At 42.9% G+C, this 24,522-nt stretch overlaps 1 protein-coding gene across 1 annotated transcript; it reads right to left on the bottom strand.

The window, feature by feature from the left end:
* Positions 1-1,437: 1,437 nt before the first annotated feature.
* Positions 1,438-24,422, bottom strand: celf3b (cugbp, Elav-like family member 3b). Its single transcript, XM_054621781.1, has 13 exons — positions 24,244-24,422; positions 22,791-22,873; positions 8,911-8,959; positions 8,419-8,547; positions 8,258-8,337; positions 7,766-7,951; positions 7,199-7,343; positions 6,636-6,785; positions 6,045-6,107; positions 5,299-5,403; positions 4,981-5,124; positions 4,624-4,787; positions 1,438-2,218 (listed from the first exon to the last, which is right to left on the bottom strand). Exons 1-12 carry the CDS (start codon positions 24,386-24,388, stop codon positions 4,660-4,662), a joined length of 1,407 nt encoding a protein of 468 aa, XP_054477756.1. The 5' UTR covers positions 24,389-24,422; the 3' UTR covers positions 1,438-2,218; positions 4,624-4,659.
* Positions 24,423-24,522: the final 100 nt, after the last annotated feature.

The following is a 24,522-nucleotide window of genomic DNA, read 5'->3' as shown; positions in this document are numbered from 1 at the left end:
CGTGTTATCCTTGTGACCCACCATGAACTATAAAAAAAGCTTGTGAGGGGTTTCATGTTGACCCGCTGAACCGAATGACTTTCAAGGTCTGACTGACCTAGAGCCTGTAAATGAGCTCAGCCCAGATAGTGACAGTTTACACGATGCAACGGGTTCACTTGGACAAGGTCAGTGAGTTGAGATAGCCCTCATGTGAAGGTGAGAGGCAAACTTTGTGACCTATAGGCTTTATCATTGATTGTCAAAGTCTGGGTTGTAATTCACCATCGGGTCATGACAGATTTTGAATGACTCACGGAGCCAAGGAGTCAAGAATTAAAAACATTAACCAACTGTTGTCAATTATAACCAGTTTGTCATTAAAGTCGGTTACTTGCAACTGCCACATAACCGCCTCATTAAAACATATTCATCAAGTTAAAGAAAAGTATTTTGGAATTCATTTTTAAATACAAAGGCTCATCACATTGATGGAGTCTGACTGTCAAAGCTTTTGTCTGTTGCTAACCTCAATCACTATTGTTATTGTATATGTAACTCTGTACTTGTTCTTGACAATACAATTACATCTGCACTTGGACAATAGGCCTATATGTTTTCATTCTTTAACTGTGTGTTCATAGAGTTGAGCAATTTACAAAGTTTGTAAACCACAGGGCAGACATGTGATATTATGTGGCCATCAAGCTCATTAATAATCTTAACACTTCTCAGAATTTGGTTTGAGTACTTGCACATGTTCTTTCTCTTTTGGTAATTTCAACTGTGATCAGCTTATCAAACGAAAAAAGTTGTTAAATCCCCAAGTACTGGAAGCATAATCACACAGATAAAATTAATCCAGTATTTCATTCTGCTGATAAATAAATAGGCTACTCCCATAAACGTTTAGAGGAGATAGCAAGCTTGGCACACTTATTTGGCTGTAAACACCGTCGTCCCTCATTCTCTGGTAACGTGCTTTCTACTAACGCCCCCTTCTGGTCAGAAGAAGGATGTGCACTCTCATTTCTGTGGCATTTTTGTATTGAGTCATTGGAAAAGTTTGTGTAAATTAATAATTCAAATATTTTCTATCAGTCTCTTCACACATACAAACACATACACACTTAACAAAAATCACATTAGGACATTTTAGTATGATACTTTTTATTTTAACTTAAAAAGAGAGTGGATCAAAAACAGGATTCAATAAATTAGAAATAAATATAATTGCTGTAATAATTAATACATACATTATAATTACTCGATTGCAAGAGTCTGACAGAAACAGGCCCTCAAAAGGTTTTTCTCTAGAAAATTCTAAAATCAAAATATTGCAACCCACTCAAACCCCTTCTCCCAATAAACAAAATAATTGATAAATTAGTAAATAAATAAAAAATAGCTCAAATATTAAAACCTCCCGAATAAAAGTGCAATCCCCCCCCTCCCCCAAGTTTCACCTAAAATCTAAGTAGAAATTTAAAATAGGTTAGTGATTTCCCATTTTACAATTTGGAATGTAATATCCCTTTGAGGATGAAGATGTTACTAGTGGTAATAGTAATAATAATAATAATAATAATAATAATAATAATAATAATGTCGCTGTGTCCTTTTCAGTGTTTATCTAAAGTAGTATTCTTTTTGCATTTTTTCTTGTTTTTTAAATGCTGCTCTTTGTAAACTAAATTATTTACAGGTCATTAGGATTTTCTCCAAAGTCTCTCTCTAACCTACTCATTTAGTCATCTTTTTTGTATTTTCTTTCTTTTTTTTATTATGAAACATCGGCCCCTTTATATTTGTCATGGAATAGACATGGTATAGACATGTTAAAGTCTATTGAAGTGATATATCAGCATTTTTTTTATCAGTATCTTCCATACATGCTCAGTCTGAGTTGTCTTAACTGTACTAAACACCCTGTTGGCAAACTCCACACAGACCGTGGTCAAACCGAACTCCTGGTTGTATGGGTAAGATTACTGACTGGTGTGAACCGTGTGTGTTTTGTAAGTGTCTGCAGGCGTGTGTGTGTGTTTGTGCACTTTATGTACATTTGTATATCAGCCTTGTACCGTTTACGAGGTTCAGTGTTGCGAGCGCATGTGTATTCATGTGAGTGTGTGTCAGTGTGTGTGTGGCTGTTCTCCCCGGACGCTCAAAGGTAGCAGACAATCTGAAAGCGCTATGAACCCTGGGATTCCACCTCGGCTGGACTCTGAAAGGTCACCTGTGAGGGGGAGGGAGAGTTGGGGGATAGAGGGAGTGATACAGAAACAAGGAGAGAGGGACAGAGAAGAGGAAGAATATGTTAGAGAGCAGAATAAAAAAATAAGCTGGAGTTCCATGTTTCTGTCTGATCTTTACATCTTGTCAAACATGCTCCTCCAATCAAACAAAACTCTCAGAGGCACAACTTGAACTGCTTTCATACGTCTGGCTGCAAACTGCACCTACGGATGCTCCTAGCTTGTCTTTGTTTGGGTTTCATCATCGTGAGTTAAAACAAGAAGGCATCATTCACAGTTGTAAAGCTTTGTCTTTTCAACAGCAATAAATCATGGTGCTTTAACACATACACACACAGTGTCTGGATCATGCAACTCAATACAGTGAAAAAAAAACATTATTCCGTGTCCTTGTGTGATTGGGAGTGTCTGTCCGGGGGTAAGCATGTGTGCGCATGTTTGTAAAAGCTCCATATGTGTTTATGTGTGCGACCTTATGAGCATGTGCTGCACTCATGTGCCTTTTGATCACGGCAAGCAAACACTACTACCGTCATGCATCACTCTCTGGCATTTGCAGTATAGAAATTCTGGGTGATAATTTGCATCTGACGGATGTAGGGACATAGCGGTAGGTTTTCCACCCAGATTTGTTATGTAAAAGTTTGTCTAGAAATAGAAACAGAATCCTTTATTTATAATGTGTGCTGCCATCTGACAGTGCGTCCACACACTGGTCTGACAGCAGCTACACATTTTCTCCTCTTTGGTTTAGGTTGGGGTTTGTGGAGGATTGAATTTACCTAAATATATCTTCAATTCTCTTTTTTTAGTACTTCTCCCAGAATTCCTATAGTTGTGGACTGTTCTCCAATAAGCAAGAGGCACTTGTTTTTCCACCGTAACAACCACATACCCTTTACCTCAAAACACGAGCTAGAAGGATAAAGACAGGAGGTTGGGAAGAGGAGAAGCGAAGATAGAATTTTACAGAGAAAAGGCGGGACAAGAAGGAGGAGAAAAGCAGATCAGAAGAGAAGGAGGTGGGGAGTAGTGAAGGGGAGAGGAAGGACACACCACAAATGCACCGATAGAAGATGTAAAAGAGACCAAAAGAGGGAAACAAAGGAGCAAAAGACTAAAGTGCCACATCAAACAGTGTAACAAATCAGAATCCAGGAATATAAAACTCAGCCTATCAGAGTACAGCTCAACAAAATGCATGCTCGCCCAAAAAATTGTGTGCTTTTGTCATAAAACTCATATTTCCATTCCTTCCATCCTAACCTGAATGGCCCATTTGGACCAGTTTGTTGCCATATTTAAACTTCTATGTTCAGTACTGCATAATCATTTCATGGCTTCTTGTCCAACATGTTCTGTCATTGCTGTATGTTGCATAATATCATTCTAGCATGTTACTTTTTCCATTAAAATAATTTCATACTTGGCAGTAAACTGTAATGCTGTTCTACATTTCCCCACCAGTCCACTATTGAAAACCTGTCTTTGCAGACACCAGTACAACAAGGATTATGCACTACTGCATTACACACTAACAGTGTAAAACAGACACGTTACCAAAACAATTTGTTCAAATAATAATGACACCAAACAGAACACTACAGAAACTGATCAAAAACAAAGCTGCAAAGAAATAACAAGCGTTGCTGTAGAATTTATCAGATTACTATACGATGAATAAGTGTATCAAATATCCAATTAAATCAATTGATTCTGAGTTCAGCCCTGGCTATTGACAGTTATTGATCAGTATGTGCACAGGTCAATACAAAATAAAGTCACAATGCACCAAACACAGTCTGTGGTCACTACAGCAACAGGACATGCAGGTCAACGCATGGCTGGTTGCTCGAGGTGACAGAACAAAAATTGCCAAGGGCAACCAACACAGGCAATCAATCGCCACAGCAACCCAAACACAGGCCAACCAATCAACTTACAACAATGCGAGAGGAAGGGGGGGTCAGGGCTTTATCGGTCACTAGGCAACCATTGCCATAGCGATGGGGTCCTCGTGAATTATGATTGGACGGGAGGATCTTGGGTGAGGTAAGTTGCCGTTTCAGGAAAAGACCAAAACAGCAGGAAAGAAAATAAATAAGATTGTGAAAGAAAATAAAAAGGAAAACAATATTTTAGTATTTTCACTTTTCCTGAGTTGTTTTCATATGAGTAACCCAATGTATATTCACTGTTATGTCATGTTAAGCTCTTTCTTTTTTTTTTTTAACTTTGTACCATCAATTAGCATTGCAGTGTCAAAGCTAACGTTACCTTCTCCAGGTTTTATTTCTCTCAGACCTAATTTCACACTCTGGCTCCCCCAACATACAACACCTCACTTCATGTTGTGTCACTCATCACCTCCTCACCACCACCTCACCTCTCTTTTTGTCTTCTTCCTCCTCTCAGTTGTCACTCAGTATGGGCGGTTGGCATCTTTGGGCCTTTTCAGCTGCACTTTGAGTCTTTTCATGCCGATCTGGAAGCCATTCATGGCCTGAATGGCGGCCTGAGCACTGGCTGGGTTGTCAAAACTCACAAATCCTGGAAGAGAGAGAAAATGAAAAGTTTTTGATCTCTTCCACATCATGCCTTTTATGTAAACTTAACTAAGACATACAATTGAAACAGACACAGTATCTTATGCTCCACAAAGTCACCCAGTGTTTTACACTTGCCCTTTCCTTTTTCCTCTCTCCCCTTTCCCTCCCTCTTTCTCCCCGTCTGTGTGTCTCACCGAAGCATTTGCTCTGGTTGGTGGCGCGATCAACAAACACCTTAGCCGAGATGACATTGCCAAAGGGCAGGAACATCTGCAGCATCTCAGAGTCACTGAACTCCTGAGGCAGGTGGTAGATGAAGATGTTACAGCCCTCTGGACCTGAAACACACACACACACACACACACACACACACACACACACACACACACACACACACACACACATTAGGCATGTGTGATAAATTATCTCTGTGAAAACCTTGTGATAAACAACTTTTACTAAGATCATTGAAGACAGGGGTGTGGCCCCAGACAGAAAGGATGTCACATCACCTTCTCTCTGCTGCTGTTGCTGGGGCTGTTGGTGTTGCTGGGCAACCAGTGTTGGCTGCTGGGGGAACGGCTGCCCGACCAATCCGTAAGCAGCAGGATACGCCGCTATTGGGAGAGACAGCAACATAATCTGATTGGGTAAAAACAACAGGTGGCAACATAGCAGTGTCCAATAGAATCATTTCGTATGAGCTGAAACGTCTCCTGCTGAAGGTGAAAACTATTAAATGTAACACTTGAAGGGAGCAAGACACAACAACAATGACATTGTTGGTCTGAGTCAAGTACGCACACATTACAGTCCCCATTGACTCCATAAGTATGAATCGTGTATTCGGATGGTGTAAAGGTATCATTAGCTTTATTGCATTTACCAGCCATTAATGTGTGTCACTGAAATCGGATAAATCAAAACAAAATTAATTCAACCAATTGCCCTTGAAACACTTCCAACCTTGAGACGATGGCGGTCAAACTCAAAGCAGCCACCTGGCCTTCCATGTTCCCTATTTACATGTGTTCTGATTCAACCTACTGCATGAGCTGCACAATTGAATTTGGATCAGACATGTCACGAAATTGACACTTGTAAATAACATGTCTCTTTACTGAACCTGAAGTGATTTTCAAAGCAATATATGTGTATTTACATTGGGAATGTTCATATGTTTAACGATATACCATCCCAACCCACAGTGGGACATTCAAAAAGCTTTTCGTTCACCTGTCTGTACACTTACACCAACCTGTGTAGTGTTGCATGCCTGCATACGCCTGCTGAAGGGGGTCCAGGGCCGCTGGACTCTGAGCTGGAGAGCCAGAAAATAGAAAAACAGTGAGAATGAAAACAAGAAAAACAATGTGATAATAAATCCTAGATTTCCCTTAGTTTGGGTCTCAGTTTCAATACTCTTTAAGTCTTAATGCTTCTTAGATTTTATTTAAATACCTTAATATTTGGTGCTATATATGTAAAACACTTGGTCCGGCCCTCAATATGCCTATGACCCTAACCCTCTAACGATCCTGTTTGGTCTCCCACTGAATATACCCTCCACAACAAAGCATGTCATTGCATTAACAATATTTTTGGGCATTCTTATTAAATGGAAACATGCCTCCCATTCTACACACAACAGATGGATACAGGAAATCTTGGAATCCATAAAGCTAGAAAAATAAAGATTTTTACTAAAATAATAATGCAATAATAGAGAGAGTAATACACTTCTCTCACCTCTTTCTTTCTGTATTTATTTATTTATTTATGTGTTACGTACTTTTTTCTTTGAGTGACCACGACCAGCTTTAAAAAGACTTCCAAACGAACAAAATACCTTGATATGGGTGAACGCCGTTGGTGTATAGTGCTTCTGTTGCTTGTTGTCCATTGGTGGGGGCTGGCAGACTGCTGTAACCGTTCACTCCTAATGGCGGAGGGAGAGATGGCACAGGGGTTGCTGCGATAGTTGGTGGAGTGTTTGTACCTACAGATGGAGATCACAGTCCGGAAAATGAGTCCGTCATTGCCACTCACTAACTATACCTACTATTTGATGCAACCCGTTAGTCTACATCTTAAAAATCCTAATTTATGTGTGCATTTATCTTACCTATGCAAAATAATGGGAAGCCCATTGATAACTAAGTGCTGTAAACTTTTTATTTTATTTTGATGAAGCAAAGCATCCAAGGTTAAAGACTGCTGACCTTCAAAAAACACTTTCAAGTGTTGTGATGTAATTTACAGCTGATAACTACATCTACAAACCACTGTATTCTACACAATACAGCTCCTGTGCATGTGTCTGACTATATACTCGTTGAGGATGCGTGGCGTGTGTGTGTGTGTGTGCGTGTGTGTGTGTGTGTGTGCGTGTGCGTGTGTGTGTGGGCCTACCCGAGGACGGCGTGATGGATGTAATGGGTGTGGCAATGATTCCGTTGGCATTGAGCGCCGCCATCTGCTGCATCTGTACGGCGGCAACTGTTGCCACAGGAGACAAGTACGCTGACTGGGCAACCAGGGCCTGCTGTTGGACAAGCTGTAGACAGGGATGGAAACAGAGAGAGAGAGAGAGGAAGGGGATGGAGAAAAGGAGGGGGAGGGAAGGAGAAAGGGGGGAACAAGTGAGAGAGAAAGAAGACAGAGACAGTTAAATGGATATGGGAAAAAGAGAGAGGGAGAAACAAAGAGAAGGAAAAAAAAGAGAGGAAGGGGCAGGGAGAGGGAGTGATGGAGGAACAGATGAATAGAGATCTAATTACAAGGCCATTATGTCCCGAGTCAGTGGGTTAATGGTTGTGTGTTGCGGGAAAGCTAATGCCAGATGACGTATGTTCTGTTGTCTGGGTAATAACATTAGCCCCAATTAGACCACTGATAGCCTCTTCAAACTTATTACATCCTTTCATAAGCACAGCACTCCTCTTACAAACTTAGTGCGTATATGTGCGTGTGGTGTACAGAGTATTTGTGCGTCCGTGCACTGCTTGCCTGTGCGTTGACCGCCTGCGTGTAGGCATTGTAGGCGGGGAAGTTGAGGGTCATGGGGCTGAAGATGCCGAGCTGGGAGGCCACCTGCTGCATCCTCCTCAGCCCCCGCTCCTTCTCTGTGTCGGCGAACTTCACCACCAGACTGGACGACGCTCCCTGTGAAGCGAAGGATGGAGATGGAGTGTGTTTCAACTGCAATTACAAGTTATGTTACATGTTATCCACTTTATGTGTTAATGGGACTGGACTGGGACAATTCATATAGGGCCGAGGCCTATCCCAGCATGTTGATGATACCCAGGACAGCACCAAAGAAGACAGATGATTACATGACTTACATTATTACCTACAGAAAATTCAAACTGTCCCCTGTGACTCGTGCACATGTCTTTGGAAGACCATGTGTGTGTTTGCCTTGTGTGTGTGTTTTTAATCATTTGTAATCTGAAGCATGCAACTTACGGGCATTGTGCGGCTTCCATGCAAGCTGTTGATGGCAGCCTGGGCTTCAGCGTGTCCTTGGTATTTTACAAAAGCGCACCCTGTAACAAAACAGAGTTAGTTAGAGCACACAGAATACATAAAATTGCATTATACAAGCATGAGTTCTGCATGTGTTTTACCTTTGCTAGTGCCGTCAGGTCCTCTCAACACAGTACACTCGTCTATGCTGCCGAAGGGCTCAAACAGTCTTCTGACGTCCTCATCGCTCTGCTGCTTTCCCAGCATGCCTACAAACAACTTCCTGTCCTCTGAGAGACCAACAATATTGAAGAAAGAAAAGGAAATGATAAGAATCAACTTAATTTCACTTAAACTGGTCACACCTATGTTGATCAAACAATAGACGTTGTGTTACTATAAATGGAAGCTACCGCTTTTGTCCACCAGGGAGCAGTATTGACTACGGAGATGTGTAATGGAGAGATGGGAGTGGAAATAATGTGATTTGAATGTGTGTCTATGTGTAAATGCGTATGTACTTGGCAACCCCTTTGACTACTTTCCATCAATATCTGATCCAGCTTGACACCTAGCATTCTCTCAGACACACAGAAAGGCTTGTGTAGGTGTGTCTGTGTGTTTGTGTTACTATGTTTAGGCCCTTGTCTCACCTCCTCTGCCCTCGCTGTCAGCTGGTTTCACCTGGATTGGCCGATTCATCTGCAGAACAAACAAGAAGGAACATCAACACAGATGGTCAACATAAACAAGCCTCTCTCCATTTGTCTTATCTCAGGGCATTTCTTTAGGATGGACTCCACTTAACAGTTCTAAAACAATAAAACAGTGACATCTAGCACAGGAAGTAGTAATGTTTATTTTGTTACAGAGGCTTTCAAGCCAAAAGTTAATAAGAGCACTGACAGTGTGTGTGTGTGTGTGTGTGTGTGTGTGTGTGTGTGTGTGTGTGTGTGTGTGTGTGTGTTTTTTAGTCACTGATAAATCAAGTTTAGCAGGTGGCAGGTGTGTCCGAACTCTCAGGCTGCTGGGACAACCTTAAAATCTCTGATTTCTCTCTCTCTCTCTCACATACACACACACACACCGACACAGAATGGAGGAGGGATTGAGAAGTGACGAGATTAAGAATGCAGGGAAGCTGATCTGGATTACAGAAGAACTACGGATTAGATGAGGGACAAGAGTAGATTGAGATAGAGAGAAGAGGGGGGAGAGAGATGAGATGACAAGTGTGTGAAGCGAACAGGCGCAGTCAGCTAAAAATAAAAGGTTTGGGATCGAGAGTCAGGCCTGGGGGACCCCGACAGACTCTGACCGACTGAAAGGGCAGGTGGAGGCCAAAAGGGAACCCAAGGAGTGAAAGAAAAAAGACGGAAAAAGAAAAAAGAAGCATTACATGAGGAGTGAGACAGAGAGATGGAGAGTGGGAGGATGAAAGCAAAGCTGCCCCTCAGAGGATGATTCAAAAAGAATGGAAAGAGAAAGAGGGGGGAGGAGGGAGGAGCGGGGCGTGATTCAGTCGTGACTTCCTCAGTCCAAAAATTGTCACGACTACAGAGCTCCATCGCCTTGAGTGCTAATGCATGCATACAAGCATACACATGTTCTGCATGGACCTCCCATGCATATACTATCGACAGGCACACAGGGTTTATCACACACAGAAATGCACACATACACACACACACAGTGCTTAGTCATAGCACTGAGGCAATGAGACAGAGTGTTAATGCCAGAGGGATGCGGTGGGGGAGGAGAAGGGCTGCAGAATGATGAGGATGAAAAGAAAGAAGAACCACAAGGAATGGAGAAAGGAAGAGAAATGATGGATTCAGACAAGGAGTGGTTTTAAGAAGGGAATGACATCGATTCAGACAAAAAGAGAGGAAGAAAACAGCATGTTTGTGGGGGTAGACACTCCTATTTTCCGATCCAAGCTTTGAAATGTTGCAAAACTAAATCAAAACAACCATCGCACATTTTGGAGCTGACATATTTATCAGACAGGCTCAGATTTAAAACTCCTCACTCAGCCGCAACAAAGTGTAGAATGTTCTAATCATTGCCTCGCCTCACTGCCACTCAAACAGTGATTTGTAGCAATAGCGGTTGAATCAGATGAATTTTGCATCTATGACAGGGAGGAGAAAAACTCAGAGGGGAAGAACAGAGGATGAGAAAAAGGGACGGGTAGGGACAGAGAGGAGGAGGAGGGTGGAGAAGGAAGGGAAAGGGAGGGGGGATGAGGAGGAAGAATGGAGAGAGGTCCCAGTGGGGTGTTAAGGCAATGTAATGAAGCTGGTAATTGAGGAGAGGGCAGAGCAGAGAGAGACAGATCCATACGTTTGATTAATCAGCTCTTAGCTGTCACCACAAAGCTATTGATCTAAGGCATAGCCATCACACCCAGTCAGAGACAACAAACCCACACAGATGCAAACACATCTGTGCACACGTTCACATAAACACAAATACACACAGATGTAATGGGAAGGAAAAACAATTACCAATATTTTTGATTTATTGATCGAACTATTGGCATAAACATTAAGTGACAGATTCACACACCCTCACAGTTTCCAGTGACCTTGGAGTCAAACTGTCCATCCATCCTTCCATCCATCTCTCCATCCATCCATCATATTCCAGTCCTGGTACTATTGCTATCCATCCACGCTGCCATCCATCTTGCACTATCAACTCATCGATCAGTCCCGTCTTGTTCATTGATTCCGGCCTGTGTTGTAGAGCAGGCTGATCGTAGCAAGATTTGTGTCCACTAACCCTTTCTCTATCCTTACATCCATCCATCACCTCTCCCATTGCTTCCTTCATTAGCCCTATTCAAGCTCATCTTTGTGATTGTGAAACAGACTGAACAGAACAACCTAATGATTCCCCATTACAGTTTATCAATCAGGGCTTACCAATCTGTTCCTGAGTAAGTGAATAGTGCGTGTATGTAACTGCAATGACCTTTTGATGATTTCATGTAACCACATAATATTAAGTTCATATGATGCGTTGAGAAAGACGGATGGAGATGGAGAGAAAAAGCAGTAACAGCAGATGAGAGGTGCATACTGCCGACACAAAGATAACACAATGGCATCGGAAAATTGGCATGGCAACCAGCTAGTTGTCATGGCAATCATATGACGGCACACTGGGTAGGTAAACAAGGATGCTGGTTGCCAAGGGTGACTGCTGTGCTCTTGGGGTAAACAAAGAATGTGTGCTGGAGAGTGCTTTACTGGCTTCATACTATCATCCTCAACATCTTTCCCCCAACCCGTTTTTTTATTTTATATAACAAGGGAGAAAGGAGCACCGAGTAAAAGCGTATGAGAACAAGGAAATGAACAGGACCGAAGATTTATGATAATAATGTAGAGATGTGGGCAGTATCCAGATGGAAGCAGTAAGTGTGATTTGGCTCTGGGCAGGAGAGGGAGAGGGAAAAGGTGAGGGGACTGAATCTATATTGTAGTAAGAGTGATTAAAATTCCTTTGAGCCTCAGAGAAAAATGCAAATAAAGTACAGTCCCTGCTGGTAAGTCACACTGTACTCCACTCTTTTCTCTTCCTCTACTCCAACACACATGAACAGCCACACGCCCCTTTCAAGTAAAATGATCCTCTAATTACTCACGTTCCAATTAAGACTTAATTAACGGTAACCATCTGCAAAGCGTGCGCACGTACAAGGAGCTGGCTTCATACTGTAGCGAGGTTTTGATCCGTCCTGCTGAATACTAAGAAGCCCCTTTCTCTATCTCTGAGGAAAGGGAATTCGTATGTGAGCAGCAGCAGCAGCAGCAGCGATGCATGAGGGTGAGATATATGATATATGATATATGATCGTGTGTGAGCTCGCATGACCACTCGCACTCAGTGGAGGCACGTCCACTGACACACTCATGACCGAACCCTGCATGCAAAACACAGCCCCATTTGCATGCTGTGGTGCCAAAACAAATACACACACATGGTATACACTCACATATGCACACACAGGCACACACTGTATACACTAGACTTTTCCCCACACCCAGAGCACCCGCCCTTTTGCGCACACAGAAACAAACATCCTACAAACATACAGTTAATCTTGCTCCCTGCAGTAACGCAGAGAGGATTATGCCAGGATTAGGGGATATTAAATCCTTGGATTATCCAATCGTATTCTACCCCCTCCCCCACATAGGCAAAATCAGTGGAACAAACCATTGCACCACATCATGAGGGTAGGAGGTAGTGTGGATATGTAAATGTGTGTGTGTGTGTGTGTGTGTGTGTGTGTGTGTGTGTGTGTGTGTGTGTGTGTGTGTGTGTGTGTACATGCACTATTTGGAACAGGGAACAAAGTAGTGTTGAACCAATGTTATCATTACGGTAAATTGGGTCCGTTCCAAATGTCACCGCAAACAAAAAATCTAAAATTGATAACAGACAATGGTGTGTGAGTGTGTGTGTGTGTGTGAGTGTGCACAGACACACATACACTCTTCCTATCTATCGTCCTCACACATGCACACACACACCCTTCCCCCTTCAATCTCCCTCTGGAACACTCCATCCACACAATTTCAGATGTCCATTTTTTAGAGTGCACAAGAAAAGAAAACTATTTTTATCCCTTCTCCACGATCAAGCATTATTTCTCCCTCTTTCTCTTCCCCCATCCTCGATTCCCCTCTTTCCGCTCCCAACTCCGTAATCCCTCCATTCCCTTTCTGATGACATGGGCATCACTACTTTTTTTTTATCTTTTTCCATCCGTTCCCTTTTTTCCCCCTCTCGCCTACTCTCATTCACTTCCTCCTCTCGTTTTGCTCTGACTCTCTCGTTTTTTTCTCCATCATTGCTGTAACATGCCTTGCAGGCCTACAAACTCATTATCATCAGTATACTGAACCCTTATGCAGTGTCATCTAATTAACCAAGTATTTTGACTATCAAGTCATCATTTAAGACGCGTTTTCAAGGACAAATTTGCACACAAAAAATTCCCAAAAGAGATGATTTCAGTTAAATACATATTATTGGGCTTTGGGCTGTAGGTTGGACAAACCAAAAAAATGTAAGTTGCCATGTTGTGCTCTGGGAACTCGATTGTGAAAATAATCATTACTTGCAGCCCTGAACTCAATATTTTATACTGTAATCCTGTAAAAGACAGAAAGAAACTACATATCATGATCACCAAATACCAAAGTAAAAGAATCCCATTATCAGTGATTCATCCATCAGCTCCAGTGCATGCATCATCTGTGTGTTTCAGTGTGTTTATATTTCAACAAAGCTGGCAGGATATTGCAGCATGCAACACCCTGACTCCCCGATGACACTTAGTTTTCGACTCTCATTCACAGCTGGATGAAAACACTGGGATGTGAGAAACAGAGCAAATTGAGCGGGAAGGTGGAGCAGCCCAGCAGCACAGCTCCACCCCACCTCTCTCTCCTCTCTCTATCACACCACGTTAGGCTTTGCATCCCCCAGGTTACCTAGCAACCTGGCATCTCGCTCAGCGCTGTTGCCTGGCAACGGGGGCCTGCAACCATAATACAAGCTCCTGAGCAGCCCATCCCCCTGCTCTCATCCCTCCATCCTCTGTCTATCTCATTCCATTCTTCACACCTGAGAAGCCTGCCCTCCTTCTCTTCCACTCAATGCTTTATCTGTCTGTTAACCCTTTCATCACCCTCTCTACTGGAGCATGGATTACCAATATATTCGCCTCCGTCTCTCCCTCTCTTTTTGCCTTCATCACTCTCCATAGTAATGGTATCAAACCATGCATAGAGCAGAACTAACCACCATGTTGATCCCTATAATATTATGCTGTTTTTTGTCAAACCCCAATGACAACATTCTGAATGCAGCAGTGGAGCACTCACTGAAATTTGATCCTTTGGACTTAGTCCAACATAATCCACCAGCACTATAGCGGATAACTGTTAGACCTATGCACTTGGACCTTCTTTCTATTTTAGGGAGTGTAAGTCCTTTGGGAAATGAGCTGGTAAATTCAAAAGGCTGCTCAAATCCATACAAATGTATGATTGCAAAAGTGTCATATTCACTGAGATTACATTCAATACAGCTCCAGTGACACATTTCTGGATGCCCAGATAGTTAAATAAAATTATAGTAAAATATGCTAATTACTTGTTTATTCTTTTAAAGGCTTAATCAAAAGGGGAAATAGCCTAATATTTGACCATCTGATTTTGTGCACACCATGAGTAAAAATTATTTCTGTAATTATTTTTTTTAAACTACTTGCTTCTATGTCATTGGAGTCTAACTCATAAGGAATACATACAATTTCTAAAACTCTCTTTACTTACATGAGAGATATTTGGCTGATCAGTTCCAAGAAAGTCTCTTAAGTCTCTTAAGATCACTCTAGCGCCTGAATCTATCCAAGCAACGCTTAGCTTGTCTCTCCTGCTGCTGTGTTCCACTGACTCTCTATGATTTGCATCTTTTCCTTGTCCTCTTGATATTTTCTATTAAGATTAAGATTTTTTGTTGAGTAATCATATTGAAAGCCTATGGGTGTATGTACTTAAAATGTAATGTCTAGCTTATCAATGGGAAGTTATACTTAATTTTTTTTATTATTATAAATTTAGTTTATTTTTTTATCAAACTCACCTATACACCTTACATTGTAATGAAAAATACACAGAAAGCAAAGAAGTATCCACAATATTACATTCAAAACTAAAATGTGCTAAAATTAAATGAGCTGAACAAAACCTTAGGTTGTTATCCGAAAATCTTAAACATAAATCATTTTATGTGTGCGTCATTAAAACAAGGCCTAACCCGCTCATTTACAAACCAAAGACGACAAACCCAGTTGTCTTATCCTCCCATCTTCTGTTGTTGGGCTGCGCACTGTGAAGTGTGGTGATATACAATAGTGTAATTTGGTCTACAAAGCTCCGTCTTTGGCCTGTGTTCAGTGTGAAAAGGCCATTATTAAGACAGCAGGTTTTAAGTGTGGTTAGAGAGGAGACCCCAGAGCAGAGGTCACACTCCAGGTGCAACTTAAGTCCCGTCATCCCCTTTTCAAGCCTAATCACACACACACATATATAAAGCACACACAATATATACGCACACACACACACACACAGACCAGTGGCCCCCTCTGACAGATGTCTCTGTTTAAATTGACAGAAGTGCGCCCTGACTCCCTCCCACTCCTCCACCACCCAGAGAACCCCTTTTCTTCTCCACACAACCCGCCTGCCCCTTCCTCCATGCTCATTATGGCAAACTTTTGTCTTGTTTCCTCCTTCTCTCTAACCCGACCTCCTCTGCTCCTCCCCTGTCTCACCCTACCCCCTCCCTGTCTATACATCCCTATTCATGCCAAACCTCTTCATGGCCCTCCTCCACCACTCTTAACCCTCCTTTTTCATTCAGACGAATTCACACACACTCATTCACCCCCACTGTATTGGCCCTGCTCCATACATCCAGCTTAGTGCAGACATATAAATATTACATGTTGAGAGGTGTCTGGATGCAGGGTTTAGTCAAACAGTCTAATATGGGCAGTATATACATCATCCTTGACTTTTTATGATGGGAGAGGATTTATTTTTCTGCTTTATTTAAAGTCCAGAGGCAGTTCAGTACATAAATGCAAATGCACAAAAGCAGCCTAATAAGCTGATGCTTGTGAAAGGAAATAAAAGGATGAACGTTACTGTAACTGATGTAAAAAAATGAGTGATGCTTGCTATATGATCTGGCACTGGAAGTCAGTGACACCGCTCAATGATCAAAGCCCTGCTCAAGATCTGGGCATCTGTTAGGCTTGCTACATTTAAGTGATTTTTTGGCACACTCTACTTTCTGGCACTTGTTTTCATCCTTGATAATCCCTGAAAAACCCAAATACATAAATGAAAGGCATCCCGCCATGTACTTTCATTAATCAGTCAATTTAAACTATTTAAATCATTCAATGTGGAACATCTATATTTAATGTCAAATTTAAATATGAGCATTCCCATAAGTGTGCATCTTGGGTTAAACCATGTGTGAATCAAGGATTTAAATGGGCACATTAAAGCTGCCCATGCAGAACTTCACTCCAGATTTGAAGCCAGCTTTAGGTTGCGAGAACAAAGCAGCACGTCCAGCATCAGATGCAATAATGATGAAAGATAATTGCAACTAAACAGTTCTTTTCAATCTGTGAACGTGGAAGCTAGGCCCTGCAGATTTCTGTAGCTGGCTGGATTTACAAAACAGATGGTGTGTGATATGGCCTCAACTCAACTTTGGGTTACTTTAGGGCTCAGCATCTAAGAGACACAGAATTGGCAGTGAACAGTCACGTAACCTGGTAATTATGTGTCCGCACAAACATGATTGAACTGGCCAAGATACAAATGAGCCTCTGTGTTTGTGATTGTAGATTGTATGTGTGTGTGTGTGTGTGTGTGTGTGTGTGTGTGTGTGTGTGTGTGTGTGTGTGTGTGTGTGTGTGTGTGTGTGTGTGTGCGTGTGTGTGTGTGTGTGTGTGTGTGTGTGTTGTGTGTGTGTGTGTGTTTGTGAGGTCTTAGAGGGGCAGGTGCTCTCCAGGGTCAGACTTTTATGAGGCAATGATTAGATTGTGCCTCAATTTTGAGGGGAAATATGAGGCAGGCACTCTTTCTGTCCATGTTGCATGCACAAATGCACATGCACATAAAAGCGCACACATACAGAGTTAAGATTTTAGTTTAAAACAAACAAGCTAAACCCCGCTTGGATTTAGCTGTACACAACCCACACCAACACCCCTCTTCTCTGTATCACTCTCTCTGGCTCCTCCTCTTTCTCTTTCCTTCTTTCACACACACAAACACACACACACACACACACACAATCACACTTTTTTTCTACACCTGTCCCTCTACTCCCTCCCCATCCCACACACAGTGAGGATAAAAATAGAGAAACAGCTTGAGGGAGGGGGGAGAGATACACATCACAAACCCCATCAGGCGGGGAGAGATAGAGGCAGAGGGATGGCAGAGAGGGAAGAGACGAGAGGAAATGAAAGAGATAGAGAGAGAGAGAGAGAGTGGGAGCTCGGGTCTGTTCTGAATTGAAAGTGCAGCAGTAAGCAGTGAAGGGGAATAGTAAACAGTGCTGCTGACCACATAAATATGCTAAATTAGCCTACAAAGTCGCCCTAGTGGATAATTGCTCATCATAGCTTTGCCCTATAGGGAGGCTGGCTGCCAGGCATCTTAGATTCCACATGGAAAAACACACAGAACATACACAACATGCACACAGTACACGTCCTGAGTGGATCTGATAATCATCAACTACAAGGACAGGAAGATGGACTCATGAAGAGAGTGTTTCTAACTTCCCAGTCATTCTCTTAACACTACGAACGTACTGAAGGGACCAGCACTTTTGAATTGTGAACCAAAAATTCCTGTTTCAACATATATTGGGCTTTCCTTTTTTAGAATTAAGTGATATAAAGCTTACTGTAAAGCAGTAGCACGGGCATCGCTACGGAGCTGCTGCACCTTGGAGGAACCCGGTTGAGTCGATAATGTGGACGAAAATAAATACGTTTTCAGCCCTGGGACATAAATAAAAAATTCACTTTCTCTCTCACTTCAGTCCACGCTCAATAAAAAAACCCAGCTCCTGTTATGTTTGCATGATCCAGCTGTAACCCTGGAAATATTCCAATTTATGGGCTAAGGAAAGCTGTCATACCGTATACATTTAATCAATATCACTAATAAAAACTTGTATTATTTTTTCATACGTGTATCGATCTTCTGCTATATCAGATATTGTTAACTACTTGTCCTGTGGTTCTTCTTCTGCCTTTTTAATAATTCATTAGGCATCAAGTGTGTCATGGGAAGCACAATGTGTGTATAAGTTTGTGTCTATGTGTGTGTGTGGGTGTAAGCTTCAGTTTGGCTCTAATCAAAGAACAGGGAGCAAAGTGCTGCCTGGAGAGCAGTGAAGCATGACAACACACACCTGGTAAGCTGCTTATCACACTTTAATTTCACCTACACTGAGATCGGCGGATGCCAGCGTGACCAAACAGATGCGTGCGAGTGTGTTTGTGTGTGTGTCGTCGCGTACCTACATGTGTGTATGTACGAACCCTTGTGTTTGAAGTAGAACAAAGATAAAGAGAGCGATAAAGGCAGAGAGGAGAGAGTGCAGATTAAATGGAGAGAGAGATATCAACGACAGAGAACAAAAGGAGAAGATAAGGGAGGAAATACAGCAGCAGTAGGATTGGGAGAGATAGAGCGACAGATAGAGAGGGGGAGGGAGATGTGAGGTTAAAATCTGAACAGCCCGGGAGTGAAGGATGGCCTTAGAGAGAGTGGGGAAGGATGGAGATTATGATAAAGCAAGGATGGGTTTTGTATGAATGATTACTTTAAATGTTGTGTTTTCAGCAGGACAAAATATAGCTGTTCCCTTTTACTAAAATATGGACTAAATATGAGCTATAGATGTGAAGTTTACTTCTGTTAAGTCGTTACAAAAACAGCATGTCAAACGAATTATGCTGTAATAATGAGTATTCCAATAGCATGACAAATATCAAAGACAAGATAAAAAGGGAGATTCTTTATACAAACGTTCACTTCACCCTCCCCCTGTCCCCACGTTATTTTACAGCTCTGTAACCAGCCACACTGAATCTGTTGACGAGAGGCTGAGCCCTGACCTCTGACCTTGGACACAGGCTGTCTGCCTACTGCCACCAACCCTCTCTACTAACAAGGCAATAACACATGGTACAACATATATTATGTGTCCAATGTAAATCAATATCATGTATGTAGATGTGATAAAAAAAATATATAAATATTAAACACATGGACACAGCTGCTTAATGGCTGTTTACTTGCTAATTTGTCCTGTCCTGTTCACGCATTTAGCAATATTAGTCATCAACAAGGTAAAAACAAACATTTGCTAAATATTTTCCTCATTATTCAATGAATGTGAAATTCAATTTTCAAGTGCAAATTAGCACTGATATGCGACAGCTAAACATGAGCTCCTTCGTGTGGATGCATCCCAGGGGAAATCTCTGTACCACATCTAATACACCAAAACATCTGTGTGCTACAGTGGGACTTGCTAGCGGTTCCACTGTTAAATTTCTGCCACTGTGACTAACATAATGTAACTCTCTCCATCTCTCCATCTCATGCTCCCTCTGTGCTTCTCATTCCCTTTCTGTGTCCAAATTAAACACAAGGCGCAGGACTCTCTGATAAGGCCATCTGTTCATCTCTTTCTCTCTCTCTCACAATCCCTCTATCCTTTTCCTCATTTTAGATTCTGACAGCCGACTGCCCCTGCTGAAGCTAGCGGGGGACATTTGAGAGATAGTTTCTCTGCAACTCTCTCTGTGTTTGTCTCGTTGCTTTCATTCCTCTACTGGCTGGATGGAACCGTTAAATCAGCGTTAAATCCCATCAGTGAGTGACAGACAGAAGCAGCAAGAGCAACCATGTAGCATAGACTTGTCACCAAACTTTTAATTGCTTGGCCATGACGTTGGAGAAACACATCTGTATGGGTGTGTGAAGATACAGCTCCATTAAAGTTGTATGAGGTGCCTGACGTTCCACCAGTATCCGCAATTAGGAGCAATCCCAAGATTCAAGACTACAACCTCGCCCCCACGGTGAGCCCAGGATCTGACTATGAAAATGAGTTTGTGAGAAACTAATCATGCAGCTTAACAAGTGGAGCCGGGGAAGAAGGGGAGAAGGGGGGGGGGAGGGGAGGAGACGTGGGGGTGTGAAACGGTCAAAAGGGTCAACTAATCAAGAGGAGGGGAAATGAGACGAGGGGTAGAGTAACTGTGAGAGTATGGGGGGGGGGGAGAGAGAGAGAAACTGACGTTGAGAGGAGGACGTAGAAGAAGGGTTACCATAAATGACTGTGAAATGAGAATCCAAGGAGGAAGCGTGAGCGTGCAGTGAGGGGGGGAAAAATGAGTATAAGACAGCAGGAAGGGAAAAGCGGGGATGAAAGAGGGATACCATGAAGAGATTTTAGAGAGGGGAAGGAGCGAGCGATGAAAGGGTTTTGGGTGGTGAAGAGAACATTCTGTAATATTCTACTGGTGCAGAGAAACTGGGGGACGTGAGAGGAGGAGTTGAACAGAGGACAGAGGGGATTTAGGGGGGGGGGGGATAAATGGAAAACATGGATTGAAAAATAAAAGGAAGAATAAGGAAGAGATGAGAAAGCAATTCCTGGGGAAATAAAAGAATTGGACAATGGGAGGGATGTGTGAAAAGGAGAGAGAAATCGTCTGAAGTCATTCCTGAATCCTGTCAAAGAAGGCAATAGTCAGGGAGGGGGAGGATGACACACAGGACAGAGGAAGGGTATAGACAGGTAGTGGAAAGTGATAGCAGAGCTAAACCTGAGAGAGGATACAGGGAGGGGAGGCCTTTAAGCTAAAGCCACCAAAATAATGCCTTGGACTTATTTGGGGGAATAAGATTTTGATTTATCTTTTTAGAAACTCAAGCAATATTCAACATAGCGGAGGGGGTTGTTTGTGGGAATGCGTCAGAAATATTTGTGATGGTTTGAATAAAGGAAAGTGTGGGGAAGGAAAAACTGTGTACATATAGCTTCTATTTACTTTACTATTTATTTTACCAATTCACTGAACTCATATAAACATGCTGTAATAACGTCTTCAGTAAGACTTTTTGCTCAAACTAGGCAGAATACCGGTTCCATATACACCTCAAGGGGGAGGCAAGAGACTCCAAATTGAGGAAGGCCACATGCGGAAACAGTCATGCTGCTCATTGCCAGTGAAGGCTTATCGTAAACCCAGCACACGACAGCCACACCCACAATTCAGCGTGTCTTCCTCAGCGTTGTGGTGCTTCAGGTTGTTTCTTTGCCGACTCTCTAGTAAATCTGTACCGCTAATGAGAATCTTCTCTGCAAATGTTTCCTTTGTGTGTCCAGATTCTTCATTAGAATGTATCTAGAAGTTCACTGCAGCTAGCTGCTCCTGTGACAAGCCGGTTATTGATGTCATCAACAGGAAGGGATAATAGTAAAACCCACTGGAGAGGGTTAGAGGAATGAGTCATGAGTCAAAGGACAAAGGGCAGCACGAGAGGGAGGAACGAGACACAGCAGACAGCCGAGAGGTGATTTCCACAGAGAGGTCAGACTCCTTAGCGGGCCCTAATTGGATTAATGTCATTATAACGTGCGGCGTTCGTACGTGTGAGTGTGTATGAACAAATGCAGTGACATTTCCCAGCTGCATGGAAAAGCATACATGATTACAATATCTATGTATGAATGCAGGGACTTGTGTTTTGTGTCAGAACATTTCCCCTCCCCCAGAATCCTTTTCTTCAGGCTCTCCTCCGACCATTTTCTCAAAGAGATCTTATCAACACCCCAGCCTGCAGAGAAGGTGCAGGAACTGAAATTCCGATTAGTGGCTGAGCAACAATAAGATAGAGAACAGCTCAGCGACGGTGACGGTGACGGTACATTCACTTTTCTGTTATAACTGCTGCAAATCAGAGTTTAGATAAGGCTGGGAAAATGTCATCTCTACAAAACGCCCCATGCTTTAAAACCCTTCTCTCTTGGCTGGGTTGCAGTGCACACTACTTTGCGGTGTAAAAATGAGGGTAGAAAATGCAAAACGTTCCAAAACAGCCACTGTAAAATCCGTTTTTAACTGCAGCGGAAACCAGGTCAGGGAGAGAAAAAAAGAGAGAGAGAGGGAGCGACAGAGAGGTACAGCCTACGAGACAGACACAGATCTCGCACAGTGGCCCATCCATAATGAACAGTGTCCTACCCCTTTGCCCAGCCGCAGCACACGATCCCTCAACAAGAGAGACTGAGGGAGACTGGGGACGAGACAAAGGGGAATGGCCACATTAATTACACACACTCTCTAGGCGGGAGCTATCACCGGAGGCTAACGGGGAGGCCGACAGAGAGATGGAGAGACATAGAGAGATAGAGAAATGGAGATGATTATGCTCACAGAGTACCCTACGTGTCTCCGGTGAGAGGGAGTGTTTGTCCTTCCCAGCAAGACGCCTGCTGGCTGCTGAGTTATGTCACAGTGTTACTAATGGGAGCTGAACCTCGGACGGAACAGACAACAGACACACACTGATCTGAGGCCACTCATGTGTGTGTGTGTGTGTGTGTGTGTGTGTGTGTGTGTGTGTGTGCGTGCATGCGTGTGTGTGTTTACAAGGTAGCGCCTGTGCATGTAGGTGGGGGGAGGGGTTCTTTTGATATGAGTGTATGTGCAAGCTTGTGTTTATTGTTGCATAAGTGTGAAGTGTGTACCGTTTGGGGATATGTGTGTGTGTGTGTGTGTGTGTGTGTGTGTGTGTGTGTGTGTGTGTGTGTGTGTGTGTGTGTGTGTGTGTGTGTGTGTGTGTGTGTGTGTGTCTGTTTGTGATGTGATGTGATGTGCACTCACCCCCGGTAGCGTTTTCTGCTCGTGTAGAGCGCTCTGGGCTTTCAGTGCCGACTCTCTCGCACAGTACGTCAGAAACGCACATCCTGTCAGACAGAGAGAGAGAAGAAGGTAAAGGAGTGAAGGTAGAAAAGGTCAGTGAGTAGCTCTAATGTCTGTCATTCTCTATCTCTGTCTCTGTATCACCCCCTACCAAAACACACACAGCCACACCATTTAAATCATTTAAATGTCTCTTTTTCTGATACCTTCCCTCGGTATATGTCACCTACTCTGATTGATCTGGAGGCTAACTGCGAGATGATTAAAAAATATATATAAATATATATATATTCATGCACTGTAATTAAACTTGACAACACCATGATGATGCACTCTAGAGCAGAGAAGGACACTCCACGGCACGGCACATTGCAGAACGGCACGGCACGAGTCAGCACACATGACAGCACCACAGACGTGTGTGTGTGGGGCTAACAAGGCCTTACAGGCCGGGCACAGTCAGGTTCCTGCCCTTAACCAACCACTACGCATGCCTCACGATCACTCCAAATACACTCCCTCTGTTTTCCTATGTGCTGTACCTGTGTCTGTGTGTGTGAGGGAGGGGTAGGTAGCAGAGCTGGCTGGCCAGAGCTGTTTACTACACCTGTCACCAGCACTAAGACAACAAGATTAGCAGCAGGTTAGCATCCCGGTGACATCTCAGACAGACGAATGTAGATTCAGAGTAAAGAAGAGAAGATTTGACGATTAGGATGGAAACATTCACACGTGAGTGCACATACATCGGAAGAACTGAGCGTGACTCAACATAATGACACACACACACACACCCCACGTATATACACGCATGCATCTTATGGTCCATCTCATTGCTTTTAAGAGGGGCTTACTGTTGCCATGGGGATTCTCAAAACAACAGATTCTTTCCCCTGTGTCACCGAGGCTTACAGGCCCATTACACTGATTGGAGCACACAGCCTAATCTGGTTCATAACACACAGGACCCCAGGTCATTGTGAGTGTGTGTGTGACTGCTACCATTTATTACCGACTATTGTTAAAGGGGGCCATTATTTAAAGCCTCCTAATCATTAACACAATTGGAGGTCTCCCAGCTCTATTTAACATACACTATATGACATCTTTATTTAGTGCTGTTCTTAGTACATTTTGGCACAAGCATACTCATGCACAAGCATGTTTTAGATTCACAGTGTACGTGTAGTAACCGACTCGGTTTCCCCTGTCTTCATGATTTCACGTTGCCGCGCTAACAGGAGATGGAGACGAGAGGAGATGTGACAGTTTCCATGGTTACATGTGACTCAGCGCAGAAAAATCCACCCATATATCTGCCTCACTGTCACACGTCTATCTATCTAATATCTATCTGACTCTCGATCTTTTTTGTCTTTCTATGTTTAGGCTGTGTTATAATGGCAAGACCTACCTTTGTGCATGCCGGTGTATTTGTCCTTAATCACAGTTAGCTCATAGATCTTGCCAAACTGCTCAAAGATGGGCTTGAGGTCCTTCTCTTCCAGATTCCGAGGAATCTGCCCCACGAACAGCTTGATGGCGTCGGCCTCCTTCATCAGGACGGAGTTGATATGAGGGCTGGGTATTGCAGGAGCTCAGGGGCAAACAGATCAGGAGCAGGTAACCCTGGAGAGGAGCAACCGATGCTGGATGAGTCTTTGGGTCACAATAATAGTCACACTAATAATCC

Source organism: Anoplopoma fimbria, chromosome 20 (assembly GCF_027596085.1).
Source record: "Anoplopoma fimbria isolate UVic2021 breed Golden Eagle Sablefish chromosome 20, Afim_UVic_2022, whole genome shotgun sequence".
NCBI lineage: Eukaryota > Metazoa > Chordata > Actinopteri > Perciformes > Anoplopomatidae > Anoplopoma > Anoplopoma fimbria.
This window is presented reverse-complemented; position numbering and strand designations above follow the sequence as displayed.

Excerpts from the sequence above, each read along its gene's own strand:
- celf3b (XM_054621781.1), bottom strand. The coding sequence starts at position 24,388 with ATGAAGGAGGCCGACGCCATCAAGCTGTTCGTGGGGCAGATTCCTCGG. Across the intron at positions 6,108-6,635 it reads CGGCGTTCACCCATATCAAG|CTCAGAGTCCAGCGGCCCTG; the intron begins GTATTTTGTTCG and ends CTGGCTCTCCAG. Across the intron at positions 5,125-5,298 it reads GCAACAGCAGCAGAGAGAAG|GTCCAGAGGGCTGTAACATC; the intron begins GTGATGTGACAT and ends TGTGTGTTTCAG.